The sequence below is a fragment of the Oreochromis aureus genome, linkage group 4, assembly GCF_013358895.1.
Source record: "Oreochromis aureus strain Israel breed Guangdong linkage group 4, ZZ_aureus, whole genome shotgun sequence".
Classification (NCBI taxonomy): Eukaryota; Metazoa; Chordata; class Actinopteri; order Cichliformes; family Cichlidae; genus Oreochromis; species Oreochromis aureus.
This window is the reverse complement of record NC_052945.1, coordinates 31,195,844-31,209,057: the sequence shown is the minus strand read 5'-3', so window position 1 is coordinate 31,209,057 and position 13,214 is coordinate 31,195,844. Positions and strand designations below refer to the sequence as shown.

The 13,214-nt window shown below is 39.3% G+C and overlaps 1 protein-coding gene across 6 annotated transcripts in view; it reads left to right on the top strand.

Annotated features, from left to right (window-relative positions):
- The window catches only part of LOC116309961 (thyroid hormone receptor alpha), a 111,561-nt gene that overhangs the window by 73,959 nt on the left and 24,388 nt on the right, over nt 1–13,214 (top strand). Inside the window, exon 1 of one of the 6 annotated variants that reach the window (XM_039611043.1) lies at nt 9,418–9,723. The exons of 4 other annotated variants lie outside the window; for them this stretch is intronic. In XM_039611043.1, the coding sequence (XP_039466977.1) occupies nt 9,692–9,723 (32 nt within the window). In that variant the 5' untranslated portion in view covers nt 9,418–9,691. Of the gene's footprint in view, nt 1–9,417; nt 9,724–13,214 lie in introns of those variants that run through there. One more of the 6 variants, XM_039611042.1, reaches the window with a different exon arrangement.

The following is a 13,214-nucleotide window of genomic DNA, read 5'->3' as shown; positions in this document are numbered from 1 at the left end:
CTACTGAGTAACCAAGCTGGCTGATTTTGACCACTCCCACCATCTGTGTTAACAGATTACACTGGGAGAGCTGGTTATGACGGAAAATTGTGTCTCCATGCATATTGGAACAGGAATTGCAGTGAACGCAGGCTCCAAATTATCTGAACCTTTGCAGTCATTTCCCTCAAGTTTTTCACTTTAGTTTATCGGTGCCTATAAGTCAAAGTGGTAGTGGAGCCTTTGAATAGCTGAGACACGTGGAAGTCTTTGGAATGCCGAGATAATAAAATTGTTTAGTTTGGTCTTTTTTTCCACACACAACTCATCAGAAAACAATATGGGAATTGAGAATTTGTAAGCAGAAAAAACTAATGGCAATGATGGTGGAGAAATCCGCTCCAGTGGATGAAATGAGTTGATTGACACTGACTGGAGATGACTCACCACTCATTCAGTGTCACACTTCCCCCACTTGAAATGCCTTTGAAACGTCAGCACAGTGAATGACTGCATTAAAAACATGCTTTGTTTAGATATGATAGTGTATAAAGGTTCAACCTTTGCCAGGTTTGCCACCTCCAAAGTCTCTTGGATGCAAAGACTTTGGATCACTGTTATATTTCAGAGTGGTACCTGCAAATGTTTTAAACAGTCTTTGGTGTATTAGACCCAGAAAAGAACAAATTAAAACAGAGTGCATTAAATATTTTACCTGTACTGATACATCCCAAGAGTGTCATTGATTCACTGGCATAACATTTTGTCCACCTATGGTTCCCATTGGGCGAAACACTTAGCGTTAGCATGATGCTCCTTTTTGTGTAAAAAGGTGTAAAAAGGTGGATTTCTACATGTGATATTTAATTGGTGTCAGTATTTTTCCTGTAGTCTATCATGGCTGAATGCAGGCACATCGTCACATACGGCACGCTGTTTTGAAGAGAATCATTTCTGCTGAGAGGAGCTCATGTCCTTCAGATCACAAAGCTGATTTTTCAGCTCCAAAGAAATAGCACAGTTCTCTGGGTACTTTTGCTAGAGAAGGGCACTGATGGTGGTACTTGCTCTGCGCTCTTCCGATTGCTATAGGCAGTCAGACTTAAAGAACATTTCTGTGCAGCTTGTTTTGGACATGAAAGACCTGCACTAGATTTAGTTTTTCTACTCTTTTATATGTGTGTCATTGATGAGTATTTTTTTTTATCCTGACGGTTATATCAAACTGCATGGCTCTTTACGGCTTCCTTCATATTTTAGTAAAAGATTAAGCTTTTTGTAATTTTGTAGTTCATGTGCACGCAGTTGTTTGAAATAGTTGTTCTTACACTAAAATAACAAAACACTAAACAAGAAACAGAATTAACCATTGAATTCTGGGATAGCTTGGGCCACGAAGGACACACCCGACCCATCCTTCAAATCTGGGGAAATGAAGGACCCATTTGTCGGCCACATTTGGAGGAGTCTTTGAATTTGGACAGCCTTCGTCACTATCACGTAATCGGCCTATTAATGCGGCCTCCGAAGGATGCGGCCCCTGAATTTGGACACAGCTACGATACCGGACACTCCTTCTTCTTCTTTGGCATTTAACGGCAGCTGGCATCCTTATAGATGCATTGCTGCCATCTTCTGTTTCAGTCCGTTATTACACTCTTAAATCCTACTACTTATTCCTGCTTCTTTCAGGATCTTACAAAGCTTCAAACAACGCGTCGGCTATTAAATTAGTCGTTGACGATTTTGATAGACGGCGTAATCGTGACTAGTCGACTAATCATGGCAGCCCTACCTGTAATTTAATTTTAGTGCAAGAGTTATCTATCATATGACATCCTGTGTCAAATCAAGTATTAAAAGCAACTTTGCAGCTTGGTTTTTAGGTACCCACTTGTGCTGTTTGTCACCTCATTTGGCCTCACATGCCTGCAGCGTCACTGTGAAGAACAGAAGACAGATCAACAGCCTGTAGGGCAAACATAAAGAGAGATGTCGCAGCAGTGACACCCATATGACCCCCCTCTTAACATCAGTAAGACCTAGCAGGTGGTGCCGGATTATAAGCATTCCTCTATTGACAGAGGCAGAAAGAGAAAATTAGCGCTTTGAAGTTCCAGGGTGTTAACAATACTTAGAACATGTTATGAGATCTGCACTCAGGAACTGAAGGCACAGCTGTGAATTAGTTATCTGAGTCACCTCAGCAAGCTCTACTCAGGCCTTGAGCATTTCAGTCCACTCTACAACTGGAGAACATTCATTCGCTGTCTTCTACAACAGAGTCGCTTCTCTTAACCTCGACGCTTCACAATTTGTCTTTAGGGAATGTTCCACCAGAGCCACAGAAGACAGTATTCAACTGTTGCCACAGGATTATTGGTCCACATTTTGGGTAGAGTGAAATTCACATGTTAAAAAAACAACACAAAAACACTAGCATGCTGTTCTTTAAAAACTGACCTTTACAATGAACTCTCAAGTCATCACTATTTATATCAAATATACAGATTAAAGGAGAAACCACCATGAAAAGGTCTCAGTGACGGGTTGGGCCACAGCTTTGGTATTGATTCTTCAGATCTCTGGTGTACAATTCCTCCAGGAGAGCTCAAATGTTCCATAAGCTATTTCCTTATGGAACATTTGGATAATATGGATTATTTTGATGGTGATTGAGATTGACCAGTGCAATCTATTCAGACCAATCTGCCACCCATCGCCTACCTTCCTGTCTACTGTAGATTTAATTGATAGATTCCGTGAAAATTTCCATAAACAACAACACAATATCTGACCATTCCACTGCTATTTACTGAAAAACCATGACTGTAAACACTTGGACATTGAAGTTCTGATAGTTGGTCCTATTTGTTTCAGAAACACATACACCCGGTGTTTCATTGTTGAGGTTCTTGAGGTTATTCTAAAAGGGGATGGTTTTGTCTACACCAAATCTGTCTTCTATTACTCTGGCTAAACAACCGTCTTTGTCTCTTCTATTTAAAGCACATTATTCCAGAAGGCCTTGCCTTCGTTTTTCCCATTCATCTGCTTTCGTTTTCCTTTTGGACAGCAAAGGCTTTATCCCAGCGTGCTTCCAGTGTTTTACTTTTGCTGCCTCTTTTTTATTGTTGAAATGCTTTGATACCAAAAGTTTTGAAGAGTTCCTCTGAGTTCCTTGGATGGAATTTTGGATTTGGCATTCTCACTAAAAATGTTTGGTATAATAATAATTTCATGGCAGGCGTATCTAGCGGCAGCTTTGGCTCTATAATCTGCTGTAGCAGCAGCTACACCCAAACCAAGCCGGAGGCGTAGTCTTCTCTGTCATTAAACACTACATGTATAAAGTGTAATTTACATTATGGAGCCCTACTCTTAACTCACATAAATGTAATACTGTCTGTGAAGTTGGGTTTAGGAAATAAATGTTTAAACTTTAAGTTTTAAGAACATGCTTAACGCCATCTTGTGCCAGTACAGAACATTACGGTTGGTTGGTTGTGGCTAATAGACTTACATTAGTTTATGTTAGCTAACTAGTGACAGAATCGATAACACTGTGAAAAGTAATTGACCCAAGTATGTGAAGTGGACTGGACTATACTTTTCTAACCTGTGTTATGGATAAAGTCGTCATATTAAGAACTAGGACTCCACTCCAATTTTGTACTATTTAATCTGTCTTCTTTTACCACTGTTTTTTGATCAGTTCAACCAATCTCTGTTTCAAATTTAACTAAAATTCTATTCGACACTGTGCATCATGAAATATTGATTTCCCATTTTAAACATTACATTGGTGTCTGTGGTACTACAGTAAATTGTTTCAGGTCATATCTGACTAAACAGTCCTTTTCTGTCGGTATCGGCTTTTGTTTTAAATCAGCTGCTTTGACCTGTGGTGTATCAAGAGTCCATTTTGGGATACATTGTGGGTTGTTGTTTTTTTTTAATCCAAAAAGCCTAATAATACCTATCACTTGTTTTGAGGTGACACCCAACCAACTTCTGAAACCAGACACAGATTTCTCAGTTAAATCTTTAAAATGTTTGATGTTTAATCTTGGCTTTCACAGAATATCCTCACTCTGAAAACAAAACTGGAATTCTGGTTTTTAACCTTCCACACTGCCAACTAGCTCATATCACAAATATTAATGTGTGCCTTTAATCTCTGATGTCGTATTGCAAAACTCATGTAAAGAACTTTGGTATAATCTTTGATTCCACTCTGAAATTAGATTAGCAGATTAAATCATCAACAAAACTAGCTTCTTTCAGTTAAGAGTCTTAGCTAAAGTCAAGCTTTATTCATTTTGAGAAGGTGATTCATTTCATCACATCCAGACTGGATTAATGCAATTTGTTTATATCATGGAGTGGGCAAGGCACTATTATCTCAGTTGCAGTTGGTCCAAAAAGCTACTGCTGGACTTGTAGCAGGTAAATTGAAGCATCATTTATAAAGGCGTACATGTGCTTGCCCTTAAGTATCTTTCATACATGTTACAGCTGTCGAGTGGGTTTGTGTCAGTGAATCGGTAGCTTTTAATAGTTTCAAGTAGGGCTGCAGCTATCAATTATTTTTAGTAATTGAGTATTCTATCGATTAGTCCATCAAATTATCGGAGAAATAATAAGAAATACTTTTGTCTTATTAATTAGCAATAATAAACATTCAAAATGAATGAATGAATGGAATGAACTGCTCATTGCTTTCCATTTTAGAAATTGCAAAACAACATCTGTCAAGAAAAACCTAAACTGTTAGATACCTTCATCCCCGCCCCAGATTGGGTACCAAACTGGGGCGTTGAAGGCGTTGCGTATGAAAGCAACTGATCTCAGAAATAGGATCATGGCTAAGCTGGAAACCTGGACCCTCCGTGACTACATGAAGTACCCTCTGAAGGTCTACTAGAAGGTGTGAATGGAGCATTATGGGCAATACCTACTTGCTACCATCATGAAACCAACCAGCTGATCTACACCACAGCAGCAGTGATCACTGAGATGAGGCTACAAGATGAACAGCAACAAGGAGACTAGACTTTATATCTCAAGATTCAGTTATGCTTGCCTATTTTATACAAGTAAATATATAGTCCTTAGTGTGGCAGTTATCGGTCCCCTAGGAAATAATTAGGAAGGACACCAGCACTGCAACATGAGTAGGCCAGCACTGATAGTGACATAACACTGCCTCTATCTGTGTGTGTTTTTTGTGTAACCACCAGAGGAAAGCAACTGTATGACCCTTCCACAGTCACAGAGGTCAGACCTCTGCATCATTTTTTAATGCTGCAGAGACAATGACACTTACGGAACCATGAAGGCTTTTTAAAAAGTTATCCGGGTGGGTAGATGCATACTGTGGCGACACATTCCTGCATCAGACGGGTTACCTAGTGTGTCTAACAGCAGATTCAGACATAAAACTGAACAACTGCTCCGTCAACAATAAACTAAATGTACAAGTATCACCACAGTTTTCTATAAAAACCTTTTCAATGCTGTTTCCAGCTCTTCAAGTCAGCGACGCAGTTGACAGATAGCTGACGCTGTGGAATTTACCTTGAGGTGTTGCTAAAACTGTCAGTGGTTTGTTGGAGCCTAACAAAAAGGGTGACATTGTCAGTAAAAAGAAAGACGTTAGCAGAGGTGGGGAACTAAGGAGAGGAATGACAGACAAAAAGACACGACGCAAGATAGATATAAACTGAAATATTCTATTCAATAAAAGTTACATTTTATGCATCACTTGAACGCAGAATCACTGAAGAACTGTTTTTAAGAGAGAAAGAAAGATGAACAGTAAAGTGGGGAGCAAATATAACGCTACCTGAACTGTAGTGACTTTTGCAATTCTTTATGGACACTTCTTCCTCACCTTGTAAAGAAAACCATAGGAATTTTTGCTTTTGTGTACATCAAGGACTTCTCTGTGTAGTACAGTGTACCCTCTGTGCCAGCACGGATGTCCTCGTATCCACTCTTGCCACTGCAGTTAAGCTAATAATAAATCTTTAATAGATTAGTATTTTTTCCTCTCAAGCAAATCCATTTGACGCACAAATTGCATTAACTACTTAATTTCATTGGTAGTTTTGTGGTTCTGCAGCATTCCCTTCTTTCTGGTGGGGGTTATTTTATTAAAAAGAGCACGTATTATGTGTACCGCCTTGTTGTTTTTGGATGCTGTTTTATTGTTCAGGGTAACACAAAGTGCAGATTGTCTGGAAGAATGGGTTAGTGATGATTGGATCTTCTTAAACTGAAAAAAATTAATTAATTGCATTATTGGATTTTGCAAACTGAATAAGCAAATATTCTGTTTGCTCACCAGGAGAAAGAAAGTGATGTCCTTTCATTTCAGTGTGCTACATCAGGACTACAATTATGTTGCCGTTGTTTTGTCTTTTTAACAAGTCTTAAGCTTCGTGAAACAGTTTTTCACCTCATCAGCTGTCCTAAGGGCTAACATTTTTTGGATATAACCCTTGTTGATTGGTTTATTTATTTTACCAGGATTTAGTTTTAACTCTCTTCCTAGCAAATGTCATAATTCTAAGACTTTTCTAAGAATTTCGTCATGAGGAGTTAATCTTAGTACAAGGACGCTTTGTGAATACAGGCTGTGGTTGTATTAGTCCGTTTAACAGTCCATCAGTCTATTTACAGCTACAGTCATTCAATGAAAAAACAAGATTTGGAGACTGCAGCATGACTGAGATTAATGCCAGCATTTATAGGGAACTTGACATCTTGTTGCCTGTAAAGAAAAGACCATACTGTAGTTACAGGCCAGCAAGATGCATCTACAGGCTGCATGTGTGCAAGGCAAAAACACACATATCTGATAGTGCTTGTTAAGCAACATATATATAAAATACTAGAATTTCATGCATGCAAGTGAGCGAACATTTCCTCACATGTTCTTTCTCAAATTTGCTCCAGAAACCACCAACACGGCAGACGTGATGGAAACGTGTAGTTCAGTGGAACTTCTTGTACCTCATGTACAGTATTTGAAAAGTTGGAAATTAGCTATAGCACTAACTAAACTAGGGTATGCACATGCTTTTTAGCAGTGTAAAGTTCAACATTATAAGAACTCTATTAGCCAGTGGATGGTATGCAGTTTTTGTCTCCATTGGCTTCATGTTTCAGGCCACAAGTTTCTGCTTGTCTCATACCCAGAATCACCATTTACTTTATAGTAAATCAAGAAAAAATAATTAGTTCCACTTGGAGTTGGACATCTCCCTCTTAATTTTAGTGATGTGGTTGTATAGATCTACAAGTCAGTCGACCACTTTTACCCTGATCTCTCATACTTCTCTCCAACTATTGGATGAATTGCCATGAAATTTTGGCATTTACATTCTCCAGAATATTAAGTCTTATCACTTTGATGCTGGCATTTCCCTGACATTTCCCTTTGGTGAAACCAGCGAGGCTGAAATGTCTTGAAAAATAATAGCTTAAAGCAGAGCGTAATAAATTTTATTGAAGACACACATGATCCCCTCAGGATAAATGTTATCACTCTGGTAGTCCCCTGACTTCTTTATCTGGACCGATCATTACTTCAGCATTCTCGTTTGCCAAATACTGATTTGTTTTGTTTAATGGTAATTACCAAATTTTGCCACGCTAAAATGTCAAAGCAAGCTGTTGTGCACATTATCAAAATGTTGACATCGGTTCATATAAAACCTTCATGCTTAGTTGCTTTTTTTTAAAAGTTTAACTGCTGCTGTCAATAAAGGGCACCAGAGCTGATCAGTCGTAGATGTGTCTAATATGTTTAGCCTTTAATGCGGACGACATGCTAGGAGTGCACATTTTGCACTCTCATATAAAAACAGGTGCCGTGATTTATTGCCACAATAGCAAACATAAATGGAAACATGTATAAGCCAAAAGAAAAGCCATCTTTATCATTATTTACAGTGGCAGGAACTCTCTTAGGCAGCTTTCTTTGAGTACTCTTCAGGAAAAGTTCGACAGGCTTCTAGAAAGGCATTCAAAGCTCTTCTCTGGATGTTGGCCACCTTCGTGGTCCTTTCTCAAGAGTGTAATTCCACACTGCTTGAATAATGTTGCACTCCAGGCTCTATGGAGGGCAAAAAAACACACCACTGGAGCACTATCCAGGTGTGCTTTTACTGCATTGAAAGTGTGTTTGGGATCATTGTTATGGTGAAAAATGAAGCCATTGCCAATCAGATGGTTTCCAGATGGAACTGCATGGTGGTTCGGAGTCTGATGGTACGTTTTTATGTTCATAATTCAAAGAAGAAGAAGAAGAAAAAACCTGAACAACAAATAAAGTGATGTCATTATTATGTAAGCAGTTTGTGTTTTTGAGAATGACAGAGTCGTGGATATTGGTTAAAGTGGGACGTACAGTAACTCTACAGTAACCTGTGGAGTCAGAAGGTCCTGTATGAAAATGCAAGATATTAAATGACAATATTTTATTTTGAACATAAACAGAATATTCATTTAAATAAAAGTTTGACAAATACATTTGCATGCTGTCAGTTATAGTTCTGCATCTCTAAAGTCAAACCAATCCATCAGCTGGAAAGGCAAAGTCAGTTTATAAGTCATTCCCTTTCATGGTCGGCCTTTAATGTTAAAGCTGCTGGAAGTGAAACTGGGAAAACAGCAAGACGAAATAATGAGCAAATGAAAGCGTTACCTCTGTATTTATGGTTTGTTGTGGAGCTTGTTGTTTGGCTCTTATGCCTCAGATGAACCCTGTTTGGGATCATTCAGCTAAACTCTTCGGGGTAAATTTGAACCAGCTAAAACTTATGATTTCACATGGAGCAAAAAGAGATCACAGACAAGTCTAATTCAATTGATGAGATATCTAGCATCTCTGTGTCCTCATAAGACTTCGCTTGGCTCTACTGGGGAGACTGCATCAGACTGCTGTTATGTAATCAAGTTAGCATTAAAGCTTAAGTGAGTTTGGATCCAGAGAGGCAACAGTTTTTTTTTTCTCTTGGGGAACAAAATAAAAAGGGCAAAGTAGAAGGATGCTAGCAAAGAGGTCATGCACCAGAAAAGTGACAGGAGTCAAATGTAAAAATATCAGCAGGAACGACAGGTGCCAGAGCCGGAGAGGGAGAAGAGGGAAAGTCGGGCTGCTCGCTGAAGAAACACGTAACGTGTATAATAAAGCAAGGACAGGAAGTTAAAGAGACAGAGAGAGGTTGTACAAGGTAAACCTGGGCATGACGAGTTGTGTTGTGATGACAGAGAGCATGACACTTAGGGGGGAGGAACTACACCATGCCGTGCAGACATGGAGGGAGGGAGGGGAGGCTGGACAAGAGCAACTAGAAAGAAGGGAGAGCAAGAGGGAGGGAGAGGGGCGGGTGGCGGGAGGGAAATAAACAGAGTGGCCGTTCCTCCCAGCAGCCAGTCTGAGGCACAGAGCTACTAGTGAAGTCTGTTTCAGTTGATTGCAGCAACTCAAGCTCAGTTCTTCTGCATTTGTCTGGGATCAACTCATTGCTGAGTTCAGTGGGAGGCTGATAGTCAGGGATTTGAGGTCTGCAAACACAGCTTGTGTTCATGTGAACCAGGCTGAGTGGGACACGTGCAGTAACTTCCTGGGAGGCTGGATCAGCAGACAGTGCTGCTGGGCTGCATTATCTCCTGCTGATATTCCTTCAAAAGGAGCAACATGCATATCTTACAGCCGTACTGCATCAACAGGTTGGTGTGATTGCAGGATTGCATTTCTCTGCGATTGCGTGCATGTATGTTGAAAGTGGGTGTGTGCTCTGCTGGCATCTGTGCTCCCTGCCACATGCTCATAACAGATAAAGTATGAGATGTCTGTGTGTGTTGAGGGATAGCGTCTAGTTCTGTTTATGGTCTTCTCTATCTGTAAACCAGTTTATTAGTCACGAGTTCATAACAGTAGTTCAGAAATTGGATTTCCAGGGGATGATTGCATTAATTTACTTTCATCTGATGAAATGTGTGAAATCCTCAAAGAAAGCCTCAAATCATCGTCTTATCAACACGATTCTTTTGCAACAAATTTATTGCTATCATGTTGTTTAAAATGATTTATTTAGGGAAACAACATGAATACAGTTCTTTCAGTGCAGTAAGAAGATCTATAGCCTCGTAGTCAGCTGATTGTAGATGTGTCTTTATTTCTTTTTTGTTGTTTTGTTGGAAGTGCTATCAGTTGTTCATGGATGTTAGTGTCAACTGATGCCCCCAGGACAGAGCTCTAGACCAGCTCCTGTGTCTGTCTTTGCAACCACATAATTGTTTCATGTATCACAAAATGTATGTTATATTTTAACAGAAATGCACTTTGGATAGTTGCTATTTATTTCTTTGTCAAAGGGAATCTCATTAAGGCAAAGGTTCTATTTAAAGCTGCATTAGCATGCATGCCAAGTAGCTTGTTACAAGAGTAGTAACATTAACAAATCAGCCTAAGACTGCTTGTTCAACTAACTCACAAAGCTATCAATTAATTAATTATGTAGTTATAGCGTTTAAATTCTAACGAAGATGGTAATTGTTTAAAACAAGCCCATCAGGGATGTCACAAGAACAGATCATTACAATACCTTTCCAGACCAAAAGCCAGGGAAGAAGAAACAGTAAAAACTTCTGTTATTGGAAGATGGGCTAGTCCAGCTGTCGCGGTATCTCTGCCCCAGCTCGTTCATAAGAATGGCAGTCTAAGTTGGGTATGGTGATATTTGATTTGCAAAAGGCAATATGCAAAAGATGCTGCCCTGCTTTTCAGAGCAATTAAGGCTAACTTTCAGTTTATTTACGCATCTGCAAGAGATCCATTGTAAGAACTCAAGCTGACTGAGTTTCAGCTCAACGTCCAACAATATGTAAAATAATCTGTGCATTCCTTTTTATCCTAAAATTATCCAAAAATGCGTGTTACCGTTTTATTGTCTGTCAACAAAACAAATGTTCCTGTTTCAAATGAACATCCTGCTACCGCCCTGTCAGGCATTTAAAACAAACTCATTAAAGGGTTTATGTTTAAGGACACATTGGTTTGGTATGAAAGTAAATATTAAGAATGTTATTGGTACTGGCTACTGAATTTCTGGTATCACAACATGCTTACATACTATCATTAAACAGCATCAAAAACACAAGTTTACAAATACAAGGAATTCTCTGCTCTTGCTGTCTGAAATCAAACGCAAAGATTTGCGCACTAAATGATAATTTCTATATATGACTGATTGTTTGCTCTAGCTGTCACCTTTTACAGCTTATTAAGGTTCACAACATACCTGGCTTTTTTCTCATTGATAAATGGCAGACACCTCAACACCTATAACAGCTGTTAGCTAGCTACCGTTGGCCCTGATATTTACAACTTCTTCTTCTCTTACTTGCTAAAAAAATATATATGTATAATTACAAAACTGTTAATTGTTTACCCTTCTTCTCTATAACCACCATGGGGACCACTGAGGGCTGGATTTCTTCAGCCTGTTCTGTTCTGCTTCCCCCATAGCAGTCAGGAATAAATGGTTACAGCTTTATGATTGCAGTTTTCAAAAGACGTAAACTTCCTCTACCCTGTAGATTGTCATTTTTTAAGTTGTATAAATTGGAATTCAAGTAGCGCAAAGTCATTCTCGGGAAATTTTTCCAAACCTCACCATTGTGCACATTTGAGTTATTCCCACATTGTAGAAAATGCATACAAGAGCTGTGAACACTGACATAAACTCCAGTTCAGTTTACATTGATCAACTACCAGAGCAGACAGTTTCCCACCATGTTACTGCCTCACCATGTGCACTGCATTAAAGATAATATGTTTCATGGACCGTGAAGAGCAGCAAGAACTGAGAAAGAGACGTCAGAGGATTTTTTTTTCTTCCTTTTTTTTTTATGTTGGAAGAGCAAAGTGGATTTGACAGCCAGTGAGCAGGGGGAAGGAGGGACGACGGTGGTGTTACCTAATAGTGTTGATGGAAGTTGAGGGAGGAGAAGAGTGGAGAGGAAAGAGGTGGAGCGGAGGGAAAGACCGAAATCACTGGGAGGATCGAGGGAATATAGCAGTAACTCTGAGTCGACAAAGTGGCGGTGGTTTGGAGAGAGAGACAGAGTTTTTAAAGAGACACAGAGAAAATGGGAATGGGAGGGGTGTGGGGCAAACAGCCAGACATGTGGATAGATAGGGGAAAAAAGGGGGGGATGGAGAGAGTGTGGTAATCCAAATCTGCTGCTAGGAGCAAATAACAGAATGTGTCCTGTGAGCGTGATAAAAGAGAGGGATACAGAATTATAGAATGAGACAGAAGGTGGGGATGAATTGTGTATGTGCAGTCTTTAAGTGTGGAGGACAGAGTGGAGTAGCCTTCATGTCCATGCTTGGGAAGCATTGGTATGATTCAGTTTTGAATCAGTGACCAGAGTTTGTCAGTAATCCCCCAAAAAGTGTTTAGGTTAAACTTTGTTGCCTATCAGTTCATTTGTCCACCTATCCATCCAGCCATTCATAGTATGCTAACATGTGAAGAATGCTAACAGTACAAACTGACATTAGAGACCAACATAAATGACACAACAACACTCGATAATTTGTAGACTATCCTGTTCTTATCCTATTGTTTTATTTGTTTGTTTTTAAACCGGTCATTACCATGTATGGTCGAGTTTTTGAGCTGTGCCGTTATCGACTAACACTACTCAAGCTAGCTTGGGTAGCATAGTGCATCAAGTAAGGTTAAACAAGGTAATAATTTTGTCTAGCAGCAAAAAAGAAACAGGCTCAAAACAAAGTCTATTTGCCAAACAAACTCAATAGTGTAGCGAAATAACAAGATTCAAATATACCAACCTGTTTCTTCTGTAATCATAGAGCAGCCTAAAGTGGTGATTGAAGAGACTGGATTATGCTGGTTTTGGTTACCATGCATAATGTGGTGGTTTGGATTGCTAATTAGCGCCACGCTCAAACCATGACTTTAGCAAATTTATTACAGGAACTCATTTTGGGTCCACAAGTTGAACATATTCCAAAGCAAGCAAGACAAGGAGACACTGAGATCTTGAAAGATCTTAGAAATTAAAAACATTTTCATGACAAGCTAACACCTCTTATTTAATGTCAAGTGTCAGGCTGGTTACCCAACAAACCAAATGTAAAATGTAAGTCTGTGCTGTGAATGCAGACCAACATTTTCATGAAGAGG